Source organism: Carcharodon carcharias, chromosome 1, assembly GCF_017639515.1.
Source record: "Carcharodon carcharias isolate sCarCar2 chromosome 1, sCarCar2.pri, whole genome shotgun sequence".
NCBI classification, from domain to species: Eukaryota; Metazoa; Chordata; class Chondrichthyes; order Lamniformes; family Lamnidae; genus Carcharodon; species Carcharodon carcharias.
In genome coordinates this window covers 32,647,136-32,673,441 of record NC_054467.1, presented here as the reverse complement: position 1 = coordinate 32,673,441, position 26,306 = coordinate 32,647,136, and the positions used below count along the sequence as shown (strand labels likewise).

Sequence of the window (26,306 nt, the reverse complement as noted above, 5' to 3'; positions counted from 1 at the left end):
TAAAATGCCGCTGGGTCAACATCCTCAACCCCACTTCCTCACAGCACTGTGGGTGTACCTACAACACATGGACTGCAGCGGTTCAAGAAGGCAGCTCACCACTACTTTCTCAAAGGCAATTAGGAATGGGCAATAAATACTGGCCTAGCCAGTGACGCCCATGTTCTGTGTAAAAATACAAAAAAAAGAGCTGGGGCTGTTCTCCTTGGAGAAGAGAGGTTGAGGGGGAAGGAGCTTTAATCGAGGTTTTCAAAATTATGAGGGGTTTATGACAGAGTAGATAGGGACAAACTGTTCCCATTGACGGAGGGTCCGGAATCAGAGGACATTAATATAAATTGCATACGAAAAAAACCAATGACGATGAGAGCAAAATTTCTTTTATGTATCCATGGTTAACATCTGGATACACTGGGCAGGATTTCTCGGTCAGCGTGCAGGGGGCACGTCGACGCGTAAAATGACGCCGGATGACGTTGGGTGGAACTCCTGACGTCATCCCACTTTATTTCAATTTTCAGGTTGGCGGAGGCACAGCCAAATCAGCTGTGCACCCGCCGTCCTGTCAACAGCCAATTGAGGCCGTTTAAAAAGTAATTGCAGTAGTTAAAGGACTTGCCCATCCAACCTTAAAGTTGGCAGGCTTTAGAGAAAGCATGAAACCTCATCCACGGGCGGGATGAGGTTTCATGTAGGTTTTTAAAAATTTAATAAAAGTTTAACTGAAAGTGATGGACATGTCCCAACTCATGTGACAGTGTCACATGAGGGGAGATATCTGGGAAATTTTATTCTTCTATTTTTAACATTTTTAAATTTGGCGCTGATCTCCCTGATGCAGTGCTTAGCCTCAGGGAGATGAGTGTGCTCTTTCGAGCACATGCGCGAAAGAGCGCACTCTTGGCTTAGGGAATCCCCCGCCCGCACAAGGAGTGCATAGTGCTTCCTGGTGGACGTCACGCTGGACGAGCCTTAATTGGTCCGCCCACGTAAAATGGCGGCGCGCCCCCAAATGGGGGGGCACCGATCGGAGGGGCACCTGCACACGCCCGCTCCTGAACCCGCCCCCCAAAACGGGGGGGAAATTCTGCCCACTGCCTGACAGGATGGTAGGGGCAGATTCGATTATGGCTTTCAAAATGGAATTGGATAAGCACCTGAAGGAAAAAAAGTTGTAGGATTACAGGGAAAGGGCTGGAGAGTGGAACTAAATGATATGCTCTTGCAGAGAACTGGAAAAGACATGAAAGCTGAATAGCCTCTATGTGTGCTCTAACCATTCTAGGATTTCTTATGCCTGAACCATTTGAATGAAGCCCTCGAGCATTAGGTGCCAAATAAGTGGTTTGTTGAAGCTCACTGGAAGTAGGAGGGTAGGGAATCAAGTAGCTCATGTTCTGAGCCAATTGGCAGATTGAATCTAAGTGGGGAAGGCTGATCTCAGAGGCAGTGTGCACAGGCTGGCTGTGGATTCAATATTTTTATGGAGCCGGTAGGAGCTTCTTCTGGCTCCACAAAAATACCAGAAAAAGAGGCTTTAAGTGGTTTTGAGAAGAGTCCACTTGTTACTGCCAGCTCAAATGCACAGCGTTCTGCTCCCATTTGCTCCACCTGTTTACACTGTAAGAATGGATGTTGTTTTTTAATGTTTAGAGAACATTGTTCATTCTGTAAAGGAGGGGGTGTGTGTATGTGTGTGCCTGAGAGATTTAATTAAGCTGGGGAGAGTTTGATAGGAGTCAGGTTGTCTGGGGAATTTGGAAACATGAAAAGGAGTTAAGTTTGAAATACAAGTAAATAGGTTAGGTCTAGCATTTGTATTTTTAGGTAAATTGATATTTTGTTTAAATATCAAAGGGGAGTCAGAGGTGAAAGTTTGCAGGAGTTCCATAGATAAACAAAAGTGGGATATTATATTTTATTGATCCAAAAGTAAAAACAAGATGGAAACATGAAAGATCTTATATTTGGAAGGGTCTGAGTTTCAAAGAGGTGTGAGAACAATGGAACGGAGATGAAAGGGACAGATAAAGTTACTGTGGATAGCTGTTGAACTAGAGATGGCTGGAGATAGCTGGAGCTGTTTGAGCTGTTGAGATAGCTGCAGCTCTGGGCTGGAAGGGGTTACAATTTGAATCACTCATCCAGTCAAACCAGGGGAGTTTTGAGCTACAGCAAGCAGTTTTATTTTGAAATGGATTTCACTGCAGAGGGGAAGAGGGTAAAGGTCATGTGGTACACCTTTGTTGAAGCTACAGCAGTTTGCTTTGTGTATTACCACTTGATTTCGTTGACATCTATAAGGGAGGGTTGCCTGGAAGGTGTTTACTCGTGGGTTTGACTAAGAAAGGAGTTTTCAGGAAATGTTTTGTAAGATTAATCTTAATTGTGTAACTGCAATTTTGTGTGCTTAAGTTTTATTTTATAAAACTTTTGCTTTTAATTTTTAAAATCCCAAAAGTGCAACTGGACCACTTACTGCTGAGATCGGTACGCCATCTTCTCAGTTTCAGAATACAAAAAAAAGGTTATGGCCCTTAAGCCAAGTTTCCCACTGGAATTTGGCTTGCATAGCAATTAACACCGGCTGTGGTCATAAAATACTTAAAATTGGGGTCCCACAATGATGTAGTATGATGATTTATATATTTAAACAATGGACATGTGCGTCCGTTTGCAGAATTGCCTGAAAATTGCATGACATAAGCCTTAGCTCTGATGAATTCCTGCCCTGCTATTCATGAATTTTCAGGTGAGAAGTGGGATATGACTGGTGAAAAAAAACCTATGGTGTCTGCTTCAATTCTTAGCTATGATTGTGCTTTCCTCAGCCTCTCAATCCTCTTTGTAAAAAGGCTCCTGCTGCTCTCTGTCCTAAATCTCTTACATTTGATTACTTATATATGCCCATCAACTGTTGGAAATGGTCCGTTTTTATTTACTTATCTCATCTCTTCATAGAACGTATTTGAATTTGTATTTAAAGCTATGAAAACACCTTTCTGTTCTAACAAAAAAAACAGCACTTTTTTTAAACTTCTACTTTCTGTTTGGCTCTTTGTATAAATGTAACATCTATTAGAATGGCCCGAAAGATCCTTTTTGCCCACCTCAAATAGCAAAACAAAAGCACGATGCTGTGATACTGAGTTGCTTATTGGTGGAATACTGGTAAGCTAAAGTTGGTCACTTTCACCACCTAGTGGCGTAGACAACAAGAAATGGCAGAAACTAAACCTGAACAATTTTAGTTTTTTACATATTGTCAATGCATTTTAAATAGGAGTTTTAACTATGCATTTGGCAAGCCTTTCTCTTCTTCTCATCAAGCTGAAACATTAAAGGAGTGCCAGCACATGCCTCATTATAGATTGGAACATGATCAGTTTACCAGAGATGCATGACCGTGCTAGAGCTTTATCTTCTTGATAGTTACATCTGATAACTTCAATCCAGATCAGTAAAGTTGATGATGCAATGCGTGGTTGCTGTTGTGATGGCTTTTCAGTACTTAAGAATAATCCATTTCAAATTGTTCAGTATTTATTTATACTCATTCATTTCTCTTTTAATATGAATAGTGCAAACAACATCATTGTTAGTTAAAAACAAAAAAACTGCGGATGCTGGAAACCGAGGTTTTCCACCCACGGTCGTTGACAGGGCCCTCAACCGTGTCCGGCCCATCTCCCGCGCATCCGCCCTCACGCCTTCTCCTCCCTCCCAGAAACATGATAGGGTCCCCCTTGTCCTCACTTATCACCCCACCAGCCTCCGCATTCAAAGGATCATCCTCCGCCGTTTCCGCCAACTCCAGCATGATACCACCACCAAACACATCTTCCCTTCACCCCCCTTATCGGCATTCCGTAGGGATCGCTCCCTCCGGGACACCCTGGTCCACTCCTCCATCACCCCCTACTCCTCAACCCCCTCCTATGGCACCACCCCATGCCCACGCAAAAGATGCAACACCTGCCCCTTCACTTCCTCTCTCCTCACCGTCCAAGGTCCCAAACACTCCTTTCAAGTGAAGCAGCATTTCACTTGCATTTCCCCCAACTTAGTCTACTGCATTCGTTGCTCCCAATGTGGTCTCCTCTACATTGGAGAGACCAAACGTAAACTGGGCGACCGCTTTGCAGAACACCTGCTGTCTGTCCGCAAGAATGACCCAAACCTCCCTGTCGCTTGCCATTTCAACACTCCACCCTGCTCTCTTGCCCACATGTCTGTCCTTGGCTTGCTGCATTGTTCCAGTGAAGCCCAACGCAAACTGGAGGAACAACACCTCATCTTCCGACTAGGGACTTTACAGCCTTCCGGACTGAATATTGAATTCAACAACTTTAGGTCGTAAGCTCCCTCCCCCATCCCCACCCCCTTTCTGTTTCCCCCTTCCCTTTTTTTCCAATAAATTATAAAGATTTTCCTTTTCCCACCTATTTCCATTATATAAAAAAAAACCCCACTAGAGCTATACCTTGAGTGCCCTACCATCCATTCTTAATTAGCACATTCGTTTAGATAATATCACCAACTTTAATTTTAACACCTATGTGTTCTATTGTACTATTGTCGTTGACATCTTTTGATGATCTGCTTCTATCACTGCTTGTTTGTCCCTACAACCACACCAACCCCCCCCCCCCAACCTCTTTGTCTCTCTATCTTTCCGCCCCCCACACACACACCTTAAACCAGCTTATATTTCAACTCTTTCTTGGACTCGAACGCAAGTTCTGTCGAAGAGTCATGAGGACTCGAAACGTCAACTCTTTTCTTCTCCGCCGATGCTGCCAGACCTGCTGAGTTTTTCCAGGTAATTCTGTCATTGTTAGTTAATGCTGGCTGACTGACTGGCTTCAATTGAAGCAGACAATAAAATTGTATTTGATTAACCTTGCTTTTTATACTTATCAGAAATCAATATTCTCCTACCTTTCTCCACCTCAGCTTCATTATTGAACCGATGAAGCCTTATCTTGTTCTGAGAAGAGCTTGGGAATTAAATGAACACTTTTAGAACCAAATTTAACTGGGCATTCAATACAGTTTGGTACTGTCATGACAGGTTACAGAGGTATGGAAGAAGAAATCATCTGACGAGGCCTAGCATGAATTAGCAGCTATTTCCTTCCCATAATAGATTAAATGTTATTTGAAATTGAGATTAAAAAATTATGATGTCTGATTTTGTGATTGTATTTTCTTAAATTTTATGATAGGAGCAAATATTTTCAATAGATGCATTCGCAGTACTTCAAGAATAGCACATTGTGTGGGTAGGGCTTACAGCAGGCATCCTGACTTATTAACAGCAAAATAGATTTGGGCAGCACACAAATTGTGGTAAATTCAGACCTCATCTCCCACCTCAACAGAAATCAATAATATGTAGGGCAGACCAGACTATTACATAAGATCACTTTGAGTGAAATGTATCAGAATGCATCCTTGCTGTAACATAAATGTTGAACTCTGGTCTGTGGTATTTTTAAGTAACCAAACACAAGACAACCATTGGTGAATAATATCGACATACAGCCCACTGAAAGTTGCCTATTAAAAATGAACTTTGAATAGCACTTTTGAGGTGAAAATGCAAGTTGTGATATTAGAATATGAATGTAATTACATGAAATTTCTCTGTTTTAACAAGGCGATAAGCCTTTAAAATAATAAGGAAGCGATGCTAATTAGATGTGAGAATAGGAAGTGGCTGAGCAGTATAAGATTGTCAGTCCTGGAATCTTAATCTTTGAATTTCATTGTTATGGTATTTCAATGTGCTCGCTTCTGGAGCATAGAACTAATGCATTGTCAACATTTATTGATAGATTAAAAATTATGACAGATTCTGGGATTTTCCATCATCTGGTACAATGTATGAAGCTAAACAAAACCAACCTTAATGTCTTCCATGGGCGGAATTCTGCTCACGGGTTTAGCAACCAGAGGGTAACAATTGCTATTGACAGTGCTATCTTACTAACATTTACTATAATGGCATCAAATTCCTCTCTGCTTTTTCAACAAGAATGATGCCTGCATCCCATGAACAAATAAAAAACAGTGACACTAAAATAACAGAGAAAGGAATCTGAAATGAGTGATCTAAGTGCTCATGCAATCTAAAATGGCTCCTGTTTGCCCACCTCAGACTGGCATATAGCAATTGTAATTTCTACTCTTAGTTTCTATGATTTATCAGCACTTTATAAACAGAATTGGCCATTTTCTTCTGCCAAATCTGAACCTGTAGTTAAAGATCAGTTATCAAAATGCATCTCCTTATATTATTATTTAAAAGTGAATAGATTGTCAGCTTTTCCTTGGATATCATTTTTCAGCTTGGGTCTATTGGTAGTGTCATCACCTTGAAGAAGGTTGTGGTAGAAAGCGAGTGTTGTATTGTCTCTCCTATTTATTAAGCTGAGACCCATTCGGCCAGTTCAGGTGGATGTATAAAATCCACAGCACTAGGAAGGAAGCCTCCTGTTATCCTGACCAGCATTCACTCTTCAATCAGCATGACCAAAAAAATAGATCATGTTGTCAATGGTCTTATTTGCTGTTTATGGGGGCTTGTTTGAAAACTCTCTCCCATGTTTGCCTACAAAACAGCAGCAGCTACAGTTGAGAAATAATTAATTGGCTGAAAAATGCTTTGGGACATCCTGAGAATCTGAAAGGCCCAGAGAAATGCAAGTTTTTTTTTCACTCCTATTTTCGTTTTTTTGGTGGTATAACGCATTAAAATGAGCTAGCCATTAAAACACCAAAAGTAGTCCCACCAATGTCAGGTGGTAAACTTGAATAAGTGAGTGACACAGACCTGGAAGTTTCCAAATTTGATCCTCATTCTCTGCTTAGTTGGTTGACTTCAGCAGGAGGGGCGGAGGAGTGGGGCACGGCTGTTTCAATTGATTGTAGCTCCACTAGTGAGGACGGAGTTAATCAGTTAGGCTTCTGGTTCCTAGTCAGCAACACCTACTGGATGTGTGTGTAGATAAGAACAGGATCAGACTCAGCTGTGATGCCTCTGATGTTGCATAGCTTGCTGATACTCATTGCCTGTGCTCACACATGAATTGGCCACTTCTGGAAGAAGGATAAATTTAGAAAAAACTGACTGACAAACTTATATATTCATAAAAGATGTTATTTTATCTGTGATTCTCGCCATCTATCTTTATTGAGGTAGTAGACTTTTCTTTAGCCAATCGAAGAACTTGAGTAGCCCAAGGGTTCCAGCTATCATCTGGTTGGTGAAGGGAGAATCAATTTATTACCCTCTCTAAGAGACACAGACAGATTTGTTAATCCAAACCTGTTATTTAATGTAATGTATATTTATTTCCACAGACTGAACAGTTTGTACATGCTTTTGAAGACCAGTTGCTGAGAAGTGCTCTCTTAGCTCTACACAAGGCACGTCCAAGTTACATCAACAAAAGACACTCCAATCTTATCCATAATCCAGATGGCACTGAACAACAGTGTGAAAACAATGAGCGCAGGTCCAGCAAAGATTCAATACCTCACCATGCTGAATATGATGAGGAAGATTGGGCAAGTGATACCTAGAGAACTTTTGCATTATATTGAGCTGATGTATTAATCTTGCTTAAATTTTTCTTATCCACTTTCTTTAATTAGTTATTTAGTAAGAATAGTTCCACACAAGGAAATTCTAAGACCTACATTTCCGTACACTGGTAATGCACCATATGTGATATATAACACGTAGTCAAATAACATCTAATAGTACTGTAGTTTCAAATCATACTGCATAACTACACTTCAGCTCAAATCATGTACGACTTGATTTTGTGGACAGTGGCAATGCAATAGTGTTCACTGCTGCCCTCAAAGCTGTCTGCATTGATCTAGCAATCTCCATGACAGGGACTTGGTCTTTTCCTGAGGAGAGTTAAATCTGGTGCCAATTCAAGGGGATCTCCATATGTGCAGCAACAGTAATGATAGCAAACAGAATAAGTAGCTGAATATTGAAGTACTCTCACAAATGGCATCCCAAGAAGTTAAAAACACATTACCCTTAGTTTTTAATTTAAGTTTTCAGATAGAGAAATAAATGCTTGTGATTGGATTTAGATGGAAGCTAAAATATCAAGATGAACATTTTTTTTAAATGTGGATTTTTTTTACCCTAATGAAGAAATTTGACATTTCCAAATATAAAATTAGCTTTTTAGACTAGTGAGAGTCTATAACAATAACTATGAAGTCACTACACTGTTAAAACCAGTTATACCTCATTCAGCAAGGTATTACTTTTTCAAGAGTTTTTACAATGAGATGAACAGTGCAAAAGTGGAAGATTTTGAGTTTGCTCTTTAGGGATTGCACTCTCTGGAGGAGCATAGAATCACCAACAGCAACTTCTGGATTTCCACATTATTCTACTCATGTGCAGAATCCTGAAATTTCTGACTGTTTCAGTGGAGTAATAACAGCCAACGCTACAACATCTGGGCCAGTGTCTCATAATGAGAGATCTCATTTTTGACACCTTACACTGTTTGCAATAATGGCAACTGTTGGAAAAGTGCATTTAACTTCTATGAACATCCACGTGTGCGTTAAAAATACTTCTTAACTGTATACATTAGTATTTCATGTTCCTTATTTATACTTTTCAGTGGTAAATTTTGTGGTTTCAAAGCAGGCAGTGAATAATTCAATGCATCCACTTTCATGCAGTCCCACCCTCTTGTAGAATTAATTAGGTACGAAGTCAAAACAGCTATACCCTATCCGAACAATTTGTCATAATCCCAGCCTCACAAGAGAAATTCTTATTACTCCAATGTGACATTTCCACATTCTATGCCAGCCAATTTTGGTTTCTCTAAGTCAGATCATCAGTTTTGACAATCAAGGGTAGCTTTGAGATGTGGATTAGAAATTAGTTGAGATTCATTTAATTTAAAACATTACAGCTGACAGAAAGGAGATCTTGTATCTACCATCTGAAGATAGGTAGATCCCCATTGAACCCCACAATGTTCTGACTTGTTCTCCTTCTTAAACTGTCCATTCTTAAACTTGTGTGTTATGACTATTAGATTGCATGTCCCTAAATTAAGGCAACGTTTACAGTATTGAATAATCTTATGAATTTCATAACACTCATAGGATCTGTACAGTCATAGTATCCAAAATCTGTTCTTTGTTGGATATAACTAATTTTTTTCTCTAGGACAGAGTGTGGGTGAATGTGGGGAAAAGTTTGAACTGTATTATTGCAATGGTGGACCGACTGCTTGAACAAGGTGACACTGGGCAAGAATGTGAGCTTGAGCCTTCAGCAGTTGATCAAGTCACCACCTCAGCATCTGGTAGGTTTCAACTCACACAAACCACAGAAAGACAAATAAAGACAGGCCCTGCTGTGCACTTTACATCTACTTTAACTGGGAGTACTGTTTAAATCCTCAATTTACTTTAATGTAAATATTTGAGATGGGCGACTGTTAATATTTATGATTGATTTGTTTTCTTTTTCACTTTCCTGGGCAGAAAATTGTGGGCTGGTAAGAACAGAGGCAGAAGACCACAGCCGTGTTGTTTCATTAAAACATTTAGACCGCAAAGTTTGGTTTTTTGGTGCTCATTCTTTTGGTACTTTGAATAGCGTTTTAGTTCCCAAAAGGTGCATGCACACACTTCTGATGTCAGGCGTCATTTTGGTGAGGGCATTAGTGTACATACAGAGAGCATCCAGTATGCAGAGTAGGCAGATTATGACATCAATCAGCATGTAATTTCCCTGGTTCATTCCACCTCTTAAACATACACAGCTAAACACGCATTTAGTAGCTGGCAGAAACTCCCACCTGTGCTATTTAAAGGTAACATTTAATTAGGTCCAGGTTAGTTGCTCATTGATTCCTATTTGTTGCTGATGTGATGGAGTTTTTGGTGGTTCCTAGAGCTGTTTAAAGTTGCACAAGTCCACAGGGAGTGGTGTGACACATGCTGAAGGGCTTTGTCCTGACTTCAATAGTTTTGCACAAATCACCTGCTCCCAGACTTACTCTACAGCATTACATAGAAAATTAGAACAAGCTGCTGGAAGAGGGAGGATGATAAAGACTTCTCAATAGGAGGTCATAACCATCCAGAGTATTCAGGGGTGCAATTCTCCTGCCCATACCTCAGTGAGGAAAAGTGTGTGAGACATCCGCACTTCAGTAAGGACATCCTCACTGTAATCTGCCACCAGCTGCCATCATAACTGTAAACTCAGAGCAGTACGAGGATGGCATTGTCACTGACTATGAAGGTGACCGTAGCCGTTATCCTTTATGCTATCTTCCAGGCTGGAGCAAGTGATAATTTGCAACATCTGAGGCTCTGTATTCCAAGAGAGCTGAACACATTTAATTCTCTCTTGCCTGAGAGAAGCAAGTTCCACAAGCAAATGGCTTCCCCAAAATGCAGCAGGCCACTGCCTGTATGCATGCTTGGTGGTCTGTGACTGTACACAGTTGATCATGTGGATCAATTCTTGGTAGCTTGGCAGTAATCATGATGCTTTCATTCTGTTGCTGCCCACTTGCTATCTGTAATTGAACCACCCTGACAAAGCAGAGGGTGGCAACTGTACAATAAGGGCTCTCCTTTGATGACATGGTTAATGCTCAGATGCACAACCCACATGCATCTGAGCAGCATGCATACAGTGAAAGCCATGCTGCTGCACAAAATGTGATAGAACAGATCATTGGGCTCTGAAATAATGCTTCTGTTTCCTGGACTGCTCTAAATAAGACCTGCAGTACTTAGCAGAATGCATGCCAAAATCTGTACTGGTCTGCCATATGGTGCTCAAACCCGCCATCATGGCACCATATTTGTCACCAACCAAAAGGCAACCAACTGAGGAGATGAGGGAAGAGGAAGAGGAGCCAATATAGCCCCTTTCTGACTGGGCAGTCTGTGATCCACTCATCCCACTGCAATATGAGTAAACACAATCGCAATACCCTCCTGATCAATGTTACCACATCCGTCCGTCCTCCTGATACTGACCATGACAGTAGCTGCTTTGCCACAATGCAAAAATAAAAGTCACCACAAAATAGCATTTCCAAACCAAATATATAATCATTGAGACATCAACTAATCAGCCTTGGTTGCCTGTCTTCTGTCTGCCTTTGTCTGCCCGACTGCTCAATTCAGTGCAACCCCAGTGGCTGCAGCATGACTGGTGGAAGTTTGCTGACTTCACTGGTGAAGACTGCAGAGGATCTTTCAGGATCACCTCAGACAGCTCTGGGCATAGAAGGCCTGACTTCGGACTGCATCACCTTGGCATAGGTGGCAGAAGCCTGGGCTGGCTGGTTGACTGACATGCAACAGCAAGGATGGTGTGGCAGTGATGGGAGGACAAATACTGCCATCCTGAAGAGAGGACAGTAGGTTCATGCTGCACACAGCCACTGCCACTCTTCCAGGATAGCACCTTAGCAATCTTAGTAATATGATGGAGATTGCCGGACCACTGTGAGAACCTGTAAAGTCACTTTGAGCACTGGAATTCTCAGCCCTAATTGCAGCAGTTGGAGTCAGTATAGCATGGATGAGAGAAATCTGAGCTTCCATGGCAACATCCAGACTTTGGTTGGCTTCAGCTTGTGTTACAATGGAAGCTGAGACATTGGCCATCAGATACTGCATCATGGTTGGATCTGCAAGTGTACTCTTCCATCTCTTTGTCTTCTACCACTGCCTGACCCAGGAGTAGTTCTTGGGTATTTGAAAAGAAAAAAGCACAGGGTGGGTTTGTGGTGAGGGGAGTTGGGGGCAAAGTAAGAGGTGCATAATTACACCATGTGCAGCTTGTAAATCAGAAGAGACAGATGAAGGGGAAATGGGATGTGAGGAGGAGGATTAGATGTAGGGATACCATTACCTTTGCTGGACACAGCCTCAGCAAAGGCTAATCCAATGATGGGAAGCACTATCTTCTCCCTCAGAGTAAGGACTTGCAGTCATGTCTGTCCATCACCGGATAGCTTCTGCTGCCTCTAGTGATGCAATAACTTTCTCCGAAAGAGAGAAAGAAGCGTGTCAGTGAGCATTGTGCATTGTGTTTGGGTGTTGTGCCTGTCATGGTTGAATAACTGGCAGTCAATGCAAGCTGTTAGATGTGGGTGTGAAGCTTGCAACAGTGCTAAGTGTGAGAGGGTGAAGTAAAACTATGAGTGTTAGGTATGAATTGTAATTGATGGAGGTTGTTGGCATGTGAGTGAAAGGGTTCTGGTACATGGTGCAGTTGGTGGGATGTGGTTTTTAAAGATGTTTTTACTGACCTTGACCATTTGTGTGAGGTCATTGAACTTATTGCAGCACTGCATCCGTCCTCGGAGCTTCACACCTGGCAATGATTGCTATGGCTATCTGCTCACCCTACCATTGCGATTTTTGTTTAGAGAGCCTCCTGACCCTCTAGAGAGAGAACACATCTCTCCTTCCCTGCACTTCATCCACCAAGGCATCTAGCAGAGAAACTTAGAGCATGCTCTCTTCCCTTTTGCTCCATAATTCACTTTTTTTCTTGCTCAGACTCTCTTCCACAAACAGTGCCAGTACCAGCTTCAGCCAGAGTGCACTTCCCCTTTAAGAGATGCAGGCTAGCATTAAGTGGTACTCGCCTTGCACAAACCTGGGCCCTCTGAAGCGTGCAGCTACTCAACGACATGTTTAATGCTGACTGCACACACCAATTGTGCAAAATTGGTGTTTTGCCTGCATTGGAAACAATGAGCACTGGTTAATTGTACATCACAATCCTATACCATTTTACAGGGGCGAATTCAATTTTCCCCACCGGATTTCTAATTACAATTTACTTGTAATACCTTTACTGAAATATTTTTATTTTGTTATAACACATACACAAACTATGATGTCCCACTCTCTATTTCAGTAAACAAAAGCCATTAAGAAGCAGCCCATCTGTAACTGTCACCTTAAATTCTCACCCCCTTTATTAAAAGTGGAAAGTTGAATTAAAAACTTTTGAGTGTTATAAGAAATGAAGCACACTGGAGTGTATTCCAAGGCATTAATAAATCAAAGCATTGAGATGCCAAACACTAGACAAATTAAAGGACAGACGATAATGAAACTTGCAGGACTGGTGCAAGTGGGGAGCATTCTTGAGACATAGGAATGATTTCTAGAACCAAGAAACACTGGCAACCATAACATAGCTAGGTTCAATCCAAGAGTGCAAAAAGATAGTGAGTCAAAGATAAGGGTGCTGGACTAGAAAAAGGCACAATAATTTAGAATTATATAATGCCTTTAACATAGATAAACATCCCAAAGAACTTCACAGAGCCTTAATCAAAGAGGGATTTGACTGGGCAGAAATGTTAGCAAACAGATTGATGGACAGCAGTGGGAAATCTTTAACTATGACATGGATATAGTAATAAATAAACATATTCTAATAAAATGGAAACAGTGTGCATCAGAGAATAGAATTCTGTGGACTAATTAAAGGGTAAAAGCTAAACGAGTTTAAAAGGACAGTTGGAGCTAACAATACTTAAGAAAGGAATGTAGAAAGTATCTACATTTAGAAGGTAAAGTTACAGCAGTGATTTTGGATATTTACACTGGTTTTCACGGGTGATTGCGAAAATAAGAATGGATCTACTAGAGACAGATATGAAACAAATCTTTAAGATAACTGTTTAAAAAAAACAATTGTTTTCAATCTTAAAAAAAGCAGAATTCAAAATGGATAAGTCACTGGATTGTGATGATATACACCCTAGGCCTTCAAAAGGAGTCAGGGAGAGAAATTATAAACGGTTTTATAGAGAGAATAAGGCAAGACTATTTTGCCTGTTAGAGAATCATTGATGAGGGATTATCAGTTTAAATTGTCACTAAGAACATTTGGGATAAATTTCTTTTCATAGCAAGCTCTTGGAAGCAGCTGAGACAGAGAGTATTGCATCCTTTAAGGGAAAATTTGATAAATAGTTGAAACAGATGGCTGTGGGGGGAAGCCCAGGATAGCGGAATTAATTCTAAAATCTTCTAACCAAGACCTGGTGCAAAACAGTAGGATGACCTGCATCCATCTGTGCTGTAAACACCTGTAATTCTCTGCTCCTATAAACCACTTGAGTTAAGTTTAGTTTAGAACATTACCTGGACTATTTAATATGCAATTGTCTTATTAGCATGCTACAGCTACATCATATCCTTTATTTATTTTGATAAACAATGTTACTGCTAAAAACTTTTATTTTCCCAAGGATTTTAAGTTTTAATAAATCTACCCAAAATAATTCCATTAAATTAATATAATTGTGAGCTTTTTTATAATTCAGTACAAGGTGTAATTCAAACGTAGGGAAAATACCTGGGAAACATGATTACCTTGAAATAAATCTGTTTTATTGTATTTCTGCTATTTTATAACTGTCTTGCATTTATTTTTGTAAGAAAAGAGCAACGTTCTTGAACCATGGTTTGCTAACACTGTGCCGGATTTGTTTTGTAAGATGACTGGTATGAAGGGCTGTACCCTCTGGTAGTTACTTTAAAGGACTGTGTCAAAGAAGTGATTGACAGAGCAAAGAAGGCCATGGTATTTGTTCTTCTTCAAGATTGTGGTTCCAACATACCTCAGGCCCTGGCATTGCATCAGAGGAGAGACGTTGTCTTCAGCCAAGCAGTAAGTGCACATTTCACCACCTCATAATGCATTACAAAGAGAATGAATTAGATGGATTTGATGGTATAAATTAATTTGGTGATATCTTCCACTACACAAAGCAGGAACTCGGGCTCATAATAATCAAACATACATTGCTTACATTATCATAAGCCTCAGGGTGTGGCTTTCTGAAAGCACCATTAACGAAAAACATTCACATTAACTTGTTTCCCTCCAATCTTCTTCCTTTCTCTCCAGCATTGATTTGTGCTGTAGTATATTTCCACAAACATAGCTGTCCTCCAATATGTGGTTTTAGAAAATCATGAACATGTAAACCTAGGCGGTGAATAACTGACTCACAAGCAGTATCACAGGCAAGTCTGACTTTGTACTCATCCAATGCACAGATGTGAACATATTCTGGTAGGAACCACTGATAATGATTAGTAGCCTGTCTTTATCCGGGGAGCATTGCTATTAATTGTAGCCATGGCTGAGTTGAGAGAATTTAACATATACCTGTGATTGAAGCTGGAATGGTGCTATTCTATATGGATTAGGACCACCCTAGTACATGCATTTTCCCATTGAGCCATCAGGAAAAATATTCAAATGTTAGTTTGAAGAGTACATAAACCAGAGAGGTTCTACTTGACTACCAGGTTATGAGGTCACCGTTTGCTAGGATATTGAGTGCATGCTGAGCACTACGCTGGCAGGGAGCGCATTTTTGGCTTGGAAAGTTTTGCAGCACTTGAATAATGGAGCATCTCTAATGGGATTGTACATCTCATTAGGGGTGAAGTTACTATCTCCTACTCTAGTGCGGAGCTTTATCATTATAGAATTCTAAATGTCTTTGCTCTCCTGTCCCAAACATGAATAAAACCACTTATAACTGCTAGATAAGAAAGTCTTTAGAACATATAAGCATTTTGTCAAGTGGGATTTGCTGGTTTTTTTTAATGCAGGTATGTCATTTTCCCATTCATGCCTTTTATTATGGGATACATTGTCACTCTGTTACTGTTTAAAAATATTCATTGAACAGAGCTTTATGATCTTGGTCAGCCAAATAAGAAACCTAAAACAGTAGAGAAATATGTTCAGAAGCTAATCGTGAAAGGAAAAGATAGAGGCCAATTCTGTAAAAAAAAAAACAAAAATAGTAGCAGAAATGTAGCAAATGAAAACAAGAACGTCTTGCATTTATATAGTGGCTTTCACAACTTCATTATGTCCCAAAGTGCTTTACAATTAAAAACAAAAACAGAATTACCTGGAAAAACTCAGCAGGTCTGGCAGCATCGGCGGAGAAGAAAAGAGTTGACGTTTCGAGTCCTCATGACCCTTCGACAGAACTTGGGTGAAGGGATTCACTCAAGTTCTGTCGAAGGGTCATGAGGACTCGAAACATCAACTCTTTTCTTCTCAGCTGATGCTGCCAGACCTGCTGAGTTTTTCCAGGTAATTCTGTTTTTGTTTTGGATTTCCAGCATCCGCAGTTTTTTTGTTTTTATCTCTGCTTTACAATTAAGTACTGTTTGAAACACAATCACTGTTGTAATGTAGGAAATATGGCAGCCAGTTTGCACACAACAAGTTCCCTCAATCAGCAATGTGATAATGGCAAGATAATCTGTCTTTTTTTGTGATGTTGATTAAGAGATAAGAATTAGCCAGGACACTGGGGATATCATTGCTCTCCTTGAAATCATGCTATGGGAACTTTCACATCCACCTGACAGGACAGATGGAGTCTTGGCTTAACGTCTCATCTGAAAGTTGACACCTCCGACAGTGTAGTATTCCCTCGACACTGCGCTGGAGTTTCAGCCAAGATTTGTTGTCTTAAGGCCCAGAGTGCACTTAAACCACAACCTCCTGACTCCATGGAAATGTCAGAAAAAGGAGAAGGTAACATTAGGTGATATTTTTTCTGTCATTCATCGTTTTTATTTAAAGGATTCATAGATGCATTAGTGCAGCATGTAAAGGATTTTCATGCAAACATTATCAGATAAATTCCTTTGTATAACGTAAGCTAAATTTTATAAATGTGGGAAATTTGATGCTGAGGTCAGTGGATCTCAGGAATTTTTACCTTTTAATTTTAATGTTCTGTGCCAGGGAGATTCATTCATGATACCTGTATCTACCCTTAACATGTCTCTAAGAAACAGATGAGTGCTTCACATACAAGCGACCATTATAAGGTGTAGCCATTCTGTGTTTGGCTGAATGCTGTGAGTATCAATGTGATAAATAATCAGTTAATCGGTTTCTGATGATTTTTGTTGAGGGAGGAATTCCCAAAGACCCGAGAAACCTTTATTATTCTTTGAATAGTGTAATAGAATCAAGCAGACAGAACCTATATTATCTCAACTGAAGGATAGCGTCTCTAAAAATGCAATACTCCCTCAGTACTGCAATGATGTTTCTTCCTAGATTATGTCTTCAACTCCTGGAATAGTACTTAGACTCACAACCTTCCAAATCAAAAATGAGAGTACTACTAAATTAACCAAGGACATGGTTCCCTGTGTGTTCATATATCCATAAAGAATAGTCAGGAGTGAGTCATAGGTCAATGCAGTCAGAGGTCTGATAATTTCAAGGAATTTACAGATGTTATGTTTGTGGTGAACAATGTCATCAGAACTACACTGAATATACTACAGCATTCTACATATGAGCATATGAATTAGAAGCAGGAATAGACCACTTGGTCCCTGGAGCCTGCTCTGTCATTCAATAAGATCATGGCTGATCTGAATGTAACCTCAGCCCCACATTCCTGCCTACCTCTGATAACCTTTCATCCCCTTGTTAATCAAGAATCTATCTAGCTGTGCCTGAAAAATATTCAAAGACTCTGCTTCTACCACCTTTTGAGGAAGAAAGTTCCAAAGACTCACTACCCTCTGAGAGAAAAAATTCTCCTCATCTCTGTCTTAAGTGAGCAATCCCTTATTTTTCAACCTGTGAACAGTAAAATTAGGGATTTCACCATTTACTTAAATTACTACATTTGAGCAATTTTTATCGGAACACTTCAACTCCCATGCAATTTGTTGTTTTAAAAATTATACACGTTTCAAATGAAACCACTGAGCTTCAGTTCCAAAGAAACCAGGAATCTACTACAGTTTGCCAATCTATAAAATTGGAATAATAATTTTGGTTGCTGCTTGATAATTTAATTGGCCATTAAACACTTTTGAGGTGTGAAATAAACATTATCATGGGCTATTTGAATTGACTAGACATTTGTCAGCAAAGCTAATAAAATCCTGTAGACCAAATTCATCTAGTGGAAAACCAAAGTAATAGGCATTTCTATTCCTTGCAGATTTAAAAAAAAATAAAGACTCTTTCTTAAAAACTCTGTTTCTAAAAGCAGGAAAAATCCTGATAAATGTTATATAAGCTGCTATACACCAACTATTAAAATCAATAATTGAAAACATCACAAAATGCCTTTATGGTGATCTACATTTTTTAAATTTAAGTATGGCATTGTACTGTCCTATTTAATAACGGAATAAAGTAGAAATAAAGAGCAATAATCAGTTAATAAATGTTTGTCAATAATACAAAACCTACCATTAGAATAAGACTTTCTGTCGGTTATGTACATTGAGTTTGTTGACTGCATCAACATTTTGGACACTCCTTCTTAAGTCTATGTTTTTGCCTTTCTAAGTGTTTTATCTTTCATTCTTAACCAATCATATTGCTTCGAATTTAAGTTTCTTCCCACTTATATTCCACCACACACAATTCTACCATATCATATCCCAGCCATTAAATTCTCCCAAGATACAACCACAAGATAGCTCTTCATTCTCCTCACTATGTATCTATCAAAATAAAATTTACTGCAAACAGAAAATATTTACCAGAAATAAATCACAAACACACACAAATCTTCCCTCCAGCAAAAATAAACTTCAACTACAACAGCAACTACGGTGTATTCTTCTGATCCTTTGTAAATCCTGAATTCGTTCCCTTTACCTTATGAAGCACACCCAGCTAGCTGACTCCATATATTTGGAGGTCCACTGATATGAGATGAGTATCCCCCCATGAGATGATAATTCCTAAGAGCTACTGCCTGGTCAAAGATCCAATTTATTTGCAAATTAGCCAGCAAGTTCTTGTTGGTCTAGTACTCCTGATGCTGAATGCAACTTATGTAAGCACTAACTAGCTGAATCATATAGGAGCATCAGACTCAAGAGCAGGAATAGACCCATTTGGCTCTTCAAGCCCGATCTGCCATTCGATAAGATCATTGCAGATCTGGTTGTGAACTCAACTCCACTTTACCGCCTGCCCCCAATAACCCTTGACTCCCTTGCCTATCAAAAATCTGTCTAACTCAGCCTTGAATAAATTCAATGACCCAGCCTCCAATTATTTCAGGGGGAGAGAATTCCACAGACTAATGGCTCTCAGATTTAAAAATTCTCCTTATCTCTGCTCTAACAGGGACACTTCTTATTTTTGAACTATCTCCCATAGTTCTAAACTATCTTCCACAACTCTAGTTTCCCCCAAAAGAGGAAACATCCTCCTGATATCCCCTCTCTATCAAGTCCCCTCAGGATCTTATATGCTTCAATAAGATCAACTCTCATTCTTCTAAACCCCGATGAATATGGGCCCAACTTTTTCAACCTTTCTTCATAAGTGTAGTAATAATGGTTTATTTAGTGTGTAATGTACCTTTTAGAATAATTCTTGTTAAGGAAGATCACATGACCTATAGTAACCAATAGGAAAGTAGCACAGGCTACCTCAGCAGTCAGTGTAGAGATAGAGTTGGAGTTGAAAGCACATATCTAGTTGCTGCTGAGTATATTGTAAATAAACTTAATGTTTCCAACCAAGAAGTGTCTGCAGATCAACTCTGTTACTAATAGTGCAACTCAGCCACCCTACAACAAACTGGCGACAAGAATAAAACAGGATTGAACAGAAGAAATCAAGTTAGAAAGAAATCAGTACTGTACCTCACCAAGTGAATGTAAGTAGCAAGCTCCTTTAGAATTGAAAAAGTTATTCTCTCCCAAAATGCCACAAATTGGGAGAATTGATCCTTTGAGCCAGTCACAGACGATTGGTCTCAATACGTAGAACGCCTCATGTTCTTTATTCAAGCGATTGATATTATGGAGGAAGAGAAGAGGCGAGTGATCCTCTTGAGGGAGCAAAACCTACAGCTTGATTCAAAGTTTGACGGCACCCCTTGCCGCAGATTCAAAGAATTTTGATGAATTGATGGACCTTGTGAAGGGTCATTTTCAACCCAAGCCCTCTATCACGATGCAGAGCTTCAGGTTTAATTCACGAATAGAGCTCTGGGTAAGACAATTGCATGCTACATGGCAAATTTGAAGCAGTTAACAGAACATTGTGAGTTCGGTACAACTCTGAACAACATGCTCAGAGATAGTTTAGTGGGTGGTGTGAAAAGAGGACACTATTCAGAAAAGATTATTGTCCAAAGTGAATCTGGAGTTCAAGAAGACGCTAGATATAGCGCTGGCCATGGAAAGCGCTGTAAGAGATTCACAAGCAATACAAGGTGCACCAAATGGTGCCGTCCTCCATATTGGGTGGGAAACCTTAGCCGAAAGAGGCGCAAAAAAGTAAAACTCTGCCGAGAGGTGGAAACAGCCCTCGCTATCCAAAGAATAAAGAAAAATAACTTAGCAGTGAAATCGAAGAATAATATTAATAGATGTGGAAACAATCAGTCTTTTAGAGATTGGCAGTTTAAAAAAATTGAATGCTACTATTGTCATAGAAATAGACATATGATGAGGCAGTGCAAGGAAAGATTCAAGCAGGCTTGTAAACAAAAGAGCCCAATGAAATCTACAATGTAGAAGAGCCTGAAACAACAAATTCAGACTTATTTATTCATTGTTTAATCTGAAAGTTGGAAAGACAGAACCAATATTTGTTACAGTGAAAGTAAATGGCAGTTCTGTTAGAATGGAAGTGGACACGAGAGCTTCCAATACAGTAATTGGGGAACATACCTTCATATATTTGAATGATGGTGAACATCAATTAAGTTTGGAACGAACAGTGGCCAAGCTAAAAACGTACACAGGCGAAGACCTTCAAGTAAAAGGCATAAGCAGAGTAACTGTCCATTTATGGAAGCCAATTGGCAAAGCTACCAGTGTTGGTATTGAGAGGCACAGCACCAATCCTTTTAGAGCAAAATTGGCTAAGGTAAATCAACTTTGATTGGCCATTGAGATTCCAAAAGGCTGGAAGGTTCCTGTTTTGAAAAAGGAGTGTATAAGGACTCAACAACCTGAAGAAATATATGCTGTCTTAAGCCAAAACTTGGAAGTATAGCAGAAGGATCTCAAAGAGACCCTCCTTGATGACAGACTTTGAGATGAGGTCAGCAACCTTCGCAGGGAAAAAGAAAACCTGCTGAAAGACCTTCACATACCACAAGATTCCCTCAGGTCAATGTATGTACCTCTGGAAAAGTATGAAGAGAAACAGAAAGAATTCAGCACTTCTCTGAACAAACTGAAAAATGAGTTGGCAGAGAAGACACAGCAATGCTTAATATTCTAGGAAGCAGCAAACAAATATGGAAAAGAGACGGAAGAGCTGAAGAATCAGCTAAATGAAGCCAAAGAGGCTTTGGGAGCAAAAGACACAGAATTTTCCAAGAAGCAGACAGATAATGAAATTTTGGGAGACTCAGCCACTCAGCTCAGACAAGTTGAGCTGGCATCCGAGAGAAGTCTGGCCAATAGTGAAGTCAAAAAGAAGGCTGAGATTAAAGTCTGCGCTAGAAAGAAGAAGGCACGTAGAAAGGTACAGAAATACTAATAGGGCCTTAATTCTGGCAACATACGAATACACTTTCATACATTGGCCTGGTAATCAAATCACAAATGTCGACGCCTTTGACTGCCTTTACAAGAAAATGATGAGCATGTCCCAGTTCTTGTCTTACTGTTAAATTTCTTAAATTCCTCACTGGTATGTGTTCAGTAGATCAAAGATTGGACAAGTTGGGACCCAGTCCTACCTCAAGTACAAAAATAAGTGCTACATGGTTGGTCTGAGGAACCTGTATCTGATTGAATGAAACCATACTTTAACAGAAGGCATGAGATAATCAGCCAGGGTAGTATCTTATTGTGGGGTGCACAAGTGATTGTTCCTTCAAAGGGAAGGGAGCCACTTCTAATTGAACTACGCCCTGCCCATCTAGGAATTTCCCGAATGAAGACCATAGCATGCAGCTATCTATAGTGGCCAGAGGGATAGATGGCAAAATAGAGAGTTTAGAAAAGCACTGTGCAATGTCAACAACTGCAAAAGTTGCCAGTGACAGCTCCACCATCCCCGTGGGAGTGGCCAGGTAGACCCTGGATGCGCTTACACATTAACTACATTGGATCTTTCCTGGGAACAACGTTTCTGCTCATTGTCGATGCCCATTCAAAATGGTTGTACATATATGAGGTGAAATCACCAATGTTGGCCACTACAATTGAGAAACCACGTCAGAGTTTTGCCATTCACAGACTACCAGAATTAGTTGTTTCCAATAATGGCACGGCATTTACGAGTGCTGGGCTTCAACGGTTTTTCAGCCTCAACAGTATCACTCATGTGAAAACTGCACCACACCACACTTCCTCAAATGGGCTGGCCGAAAGGGCGGTTCAAATGTTCAAGGCAGATATGAAAAAGCTAACTGGTGATTCCTTGGCAACCAAGCTATTACGCTTTCTTTTTCACTACAGTACTCCTCCTCACACAACAACAGGCCTCACAACAACAGGCGTCACACTGGAGTTATTGTTGAAACGCCATCTCAGGGTGAGATTGAGCTTAATAATGCTGAATTTAGAGGGGAATGTGAAAGGAGTTGAAAGCGAGGAAACTAGACACGATTGGCATAGTCGTGAGAGGAAATTTACCATGGGAGAGCCAGTATACGTGAAAAACTCTGGGGAAGGACCAAAGTAGTTACCGGTGAAATAAATGCAGTGACAGGACCTCTGCCTTACCATGTGGAGGTGGAAGGCCAGATCACCAATAAACATGTGAACCATTTAAAGAGAGAGACAAACCACCAAGACTTGGTTCCACTAGTAACCCGTGACCGGGTCTGTATTTCCTGTTGAGGATGATCACCCAGGCAGGCATGTCTGACGTTCCTGTAAGAGTTGAGGATACAGGACTGCAAGTGCCCACTGAAGCATCTAATGTTCAGGCAGCTCAGGAAAAGGAGGTACCTGACAAAAAATCTGAAGTTATGGAGCTGCAATGCTCCACACGTACCAGGAAACTACCTGAAAGACTGAACTTGTAAATTCCTCACCCAGTGTAAATATTATGTTGTCTTGAAAAATATGTACTTGTAAATATATATATAGCCGAGTTAAATGGGGAGGAATGTAGTAATTATGGTTTTATTTAGTGTAATGTACCTTTACGAATAATGTTTATTAAGTAAGATCACATGATCTGGAGTATCCAATAAGAGAGCAGCGTGGGCTACCTCAGCAGTCAGTATCGAAATAGAGTTGGACTTGAGAGCACACATGTAATGGCTGCTGAGTATATTGTAAATGAACTTAATGTTTCCACCCAAGAAATTTCTGCAGATCAACTCTGTCACTAATAGTACAACTCGGCCACCCTACAACAATAAAATAAGCCCTTCATCCCAGGAATGAGTCCAGTGAACTTTCTCTGTATTGCTTCTAATGCATTTAAATCCTTTTTCAAATAAGGAGACCAAATTTATATATGGTACTCCAGATGTAGTCTCACAAAGCCTTGTACAACTGCAGTAAAACTTCCCTACTCTTATATTCCATATCCATTGCAATAATCTCTTGACATAAAATATACTATTACTTAACCATTTGAGATAAATAAATAGAAAGTGGAGCAGGATAGTAATTGGACAGAATAAGAGCAGAGAATGAACACTGTGAACAGAAATGCTTTGAGGCAGAGGAAATAATCTGCAGAGCAGCAAGCCTGCACTTACAATTATTTTGCATAACACTGTCCACCAGCAGCTGAATACAAATGTGTGAGCATGAGAGAGAAACTTATTCAAAATATTGATATTTGAATGTACATTGGTATTACAATTAATGCCAATCTTTAAAGATTCCTTCATTATTTTTCTTTCTTATTTTCAATGTAATTTCCTAAATGGTTATTTCCTAAATTGAAATCAACATGGTAGTGCAGTAATGATGAACGGTTATAATGAGTAAACAGATTGTAGTTGCATTAACTTCCCTATCCCTACAAATCCTTGCAAAATGATAGTGCTTCAATCAATAATACCCATGAGGCCAGTGTGGCTGCCTCTACAAATCTACTTAGAAATGTGACTCCACAATACGATAACAGGTTCCTTCAGCACATCCAGCTTTCATTTTATGTTCAAAAGCTCTGTGTACAAATCCCTCATGCCTATCTTTTCAGAAGTACCACAACTTTCATCTTTTTCAGTCACTTCTCATGAGAAAATAACACCAGGGTGAACTTATTTCAATCTGAGTTATTAGAACATGGAATACATTATTTCAAGTGGCTATTAAGGCAAAGTCAATTTAAAAAGATGCTTAATAAACATTAGAAAAGAAAGAATGTGAAACATTATGGAATTGCGATCGACTCCAACTGAAGAATACTGGCACAATTGGCCAAATGGCTTCCCCTTGTGTTGTAAAATCAACGACTGCCTGCCTTTATTGTTAACAGTGAGCAGTAGGTGGAAGCATCACTCTGTGTGTGTTCTCTCATACTGATGCACATCAGTTTGAAAATACACACCAATTCAAAAATTAATACACAATAAAACTGTAAACCAGGAACTCTAATGACTCACTGATACATAATGAGCTGACATGCTCAAATAACATATTAATCATTGTTTGTTCAAATTGACATTAAATGTGGTATTCAACAGAGGCAAAATGGGTCTCACCTGCCTGCTAAACAGCTGGAAGGAAACCCACGTGGCATCTTTTCAGGAAGGCGTGTCAAATGAACTGGAGAACAGCGGGCCTCCACCAGGACCAAGGATCCTGGGGGCAGAGTTCCTGCCTTCCGAGATCTGCTGGCCATTCAGAGACCAGCAGCTTTTATTGCTTGGCAGCACCACCAGGGAGGTGGTAGCTACTGCCTGTACTACACCCGCCAGGATTGCTAATGGACCCGGGCGCAGGTAAGTGATAGGGGGAGGGTGGCCCCTGCAGAGGATGCTTCTTCATCAGAACTCAATCCATGAGGGTTTACTTTTTGCGCTTCCCACATGGCGAGTCCCTCCTGCCGCTAGGTGAATACAGCAATGGCAGGATGAGGCCCTTAATTGGGAAATTTATGCCCATTTAAGCCTCGAGGTGGGTAGGCGCAATCCATAACTGCAACGGACTTAATCGGAGCAGAGGCGGAGAGCCGGCAAAGCCCCCAATCGCCATCCTCTGCCTGACTAAATACCTCCCCTAGCTCCAAACTCACCAAGGGGTGGGGGGGCATTAAATTCCATCCTGAGTGTGTGAAGATTTCTTCTATTCTGTATGCTATGCTGAAATTGAGAGAACCCAAACATAACACTTAACATTCCTAAGTGATTGTGCGCAGGGGTTGATCAACATGGATAAAAATGGATTTAAATGATCTCATTACAACAAACTATTTGGGAGTGTTGAGCAATGCCTCTTCCTGCCACTTCAAACAACAGAAATAGTGCCACAGTGTTTGTGTGCCTGAGCTGCTGTACTTATTAAATACTGTATAAAATTTACTCTCTCATCTATATTTTATTATTTTTCCTACATTACAATAGTGGTTACATTTCAAAAGTATTAATTAGCAATAAAGCACTTTGGGAAGTCCTCGAGTTATGAAAGGAACTGTTTAAATGCAAGTGCTTTCTATTAATCTGTTGGAGGAGATTGGAGCAAATGGGATTACTAAACACAGGGCATATTGTAACGCCGTGGCAGAATGTGTTGATATGACATGGAGTTTTCTACAGATAAAAAATATGAGGTCACATCTAGTGAGTTATTGGTGTCAGGCATGTTGCGAGGAGGTTTGGAATACAAGCTAGGTTATTTTCCCACGCTCTCTCACATCAATTAGCACCTTAGCAGCACTGGCAGTACCTTAGGAGCATTATTAATTGTCTCTTTACTTTCTCGCACTGCAATGGCTACAAATTGAGATCCTGCATTTCAACTTACTGTGTAACATTTTTTAAGGTTATCACAGCACATAGTCTGAGTTTTAGGAAACCGAACAGGTTTTATAAGGAATAAGAACAGGAAAAGCTTCACCGTGAAAAGTCACTGATCTGAAATGTTAGCTCTGTTTCTCTCTTCATAAACACTTGCAGAATGACTGAGTATTTCCAACATTTTCTCTTTTCATTTCAGATTTCCAACGTCTGCAGTTTTTTGCTTTTGTACAGATTTTATATGGGCGTGGCATTATTCTAATGGGAAGTTCTTGTGCCTCTGGACAATGCTTATTGTAACAAAGTCTTTACTAA

General features: G+C 40.1%; 1 protein-coding gene and 1 long non-coding RNA gene across 4 annotated transcripts in view; one reads left to right on the top strand and one right to left on the bottom strand.

Moving 5' to 3' along the window:
• Positions 1-6,969, bottom strand: part of LOC121291802 — a 55,667-nt gene extending 48,698 nt beyond the window's left edge. The window contains exons 1-2 of the long non-coding RNA XR_005946083.1: positions 6,839-6,969; positions 4,942-5,000 (exon numbers count right to left, since the gene is read on the bottom strand). This is a non-coding gene — a long non-coding RNA (uncharacterized LOC121291802). The remainder of the gene's footprint in view (positions 1-4,941; positions 5,001-6,838) is intronic.
• Positions 1-26,306, top strand: part of inpp4b (inositol polyphosphate-4-phosphatase type II B) — a 900,896-nt gene that overhangs the window by 767,566 nt on the left and 107,024 nt on the right. For all 3 annotated transcript variants that reach the window (XM_041213287.1, XM_041213212.1, XM_041213146.1), the window contains 3 exons: positions 7,369-7,575; positions 9,230-9,368; positions 14,562-14,734. In XM_041213287.1, coding sequence (XP_041069221.1) covers positions 7,369-7,575; positions 9,230-9,368; positions 14,562-14,734 — 519 coding nt within the window. The remainder of the gene's footprint in view (positions 1-7,368; positions 7,576-9,229; positions 9,369-14,561; positions 14,735-26,306) is intronic.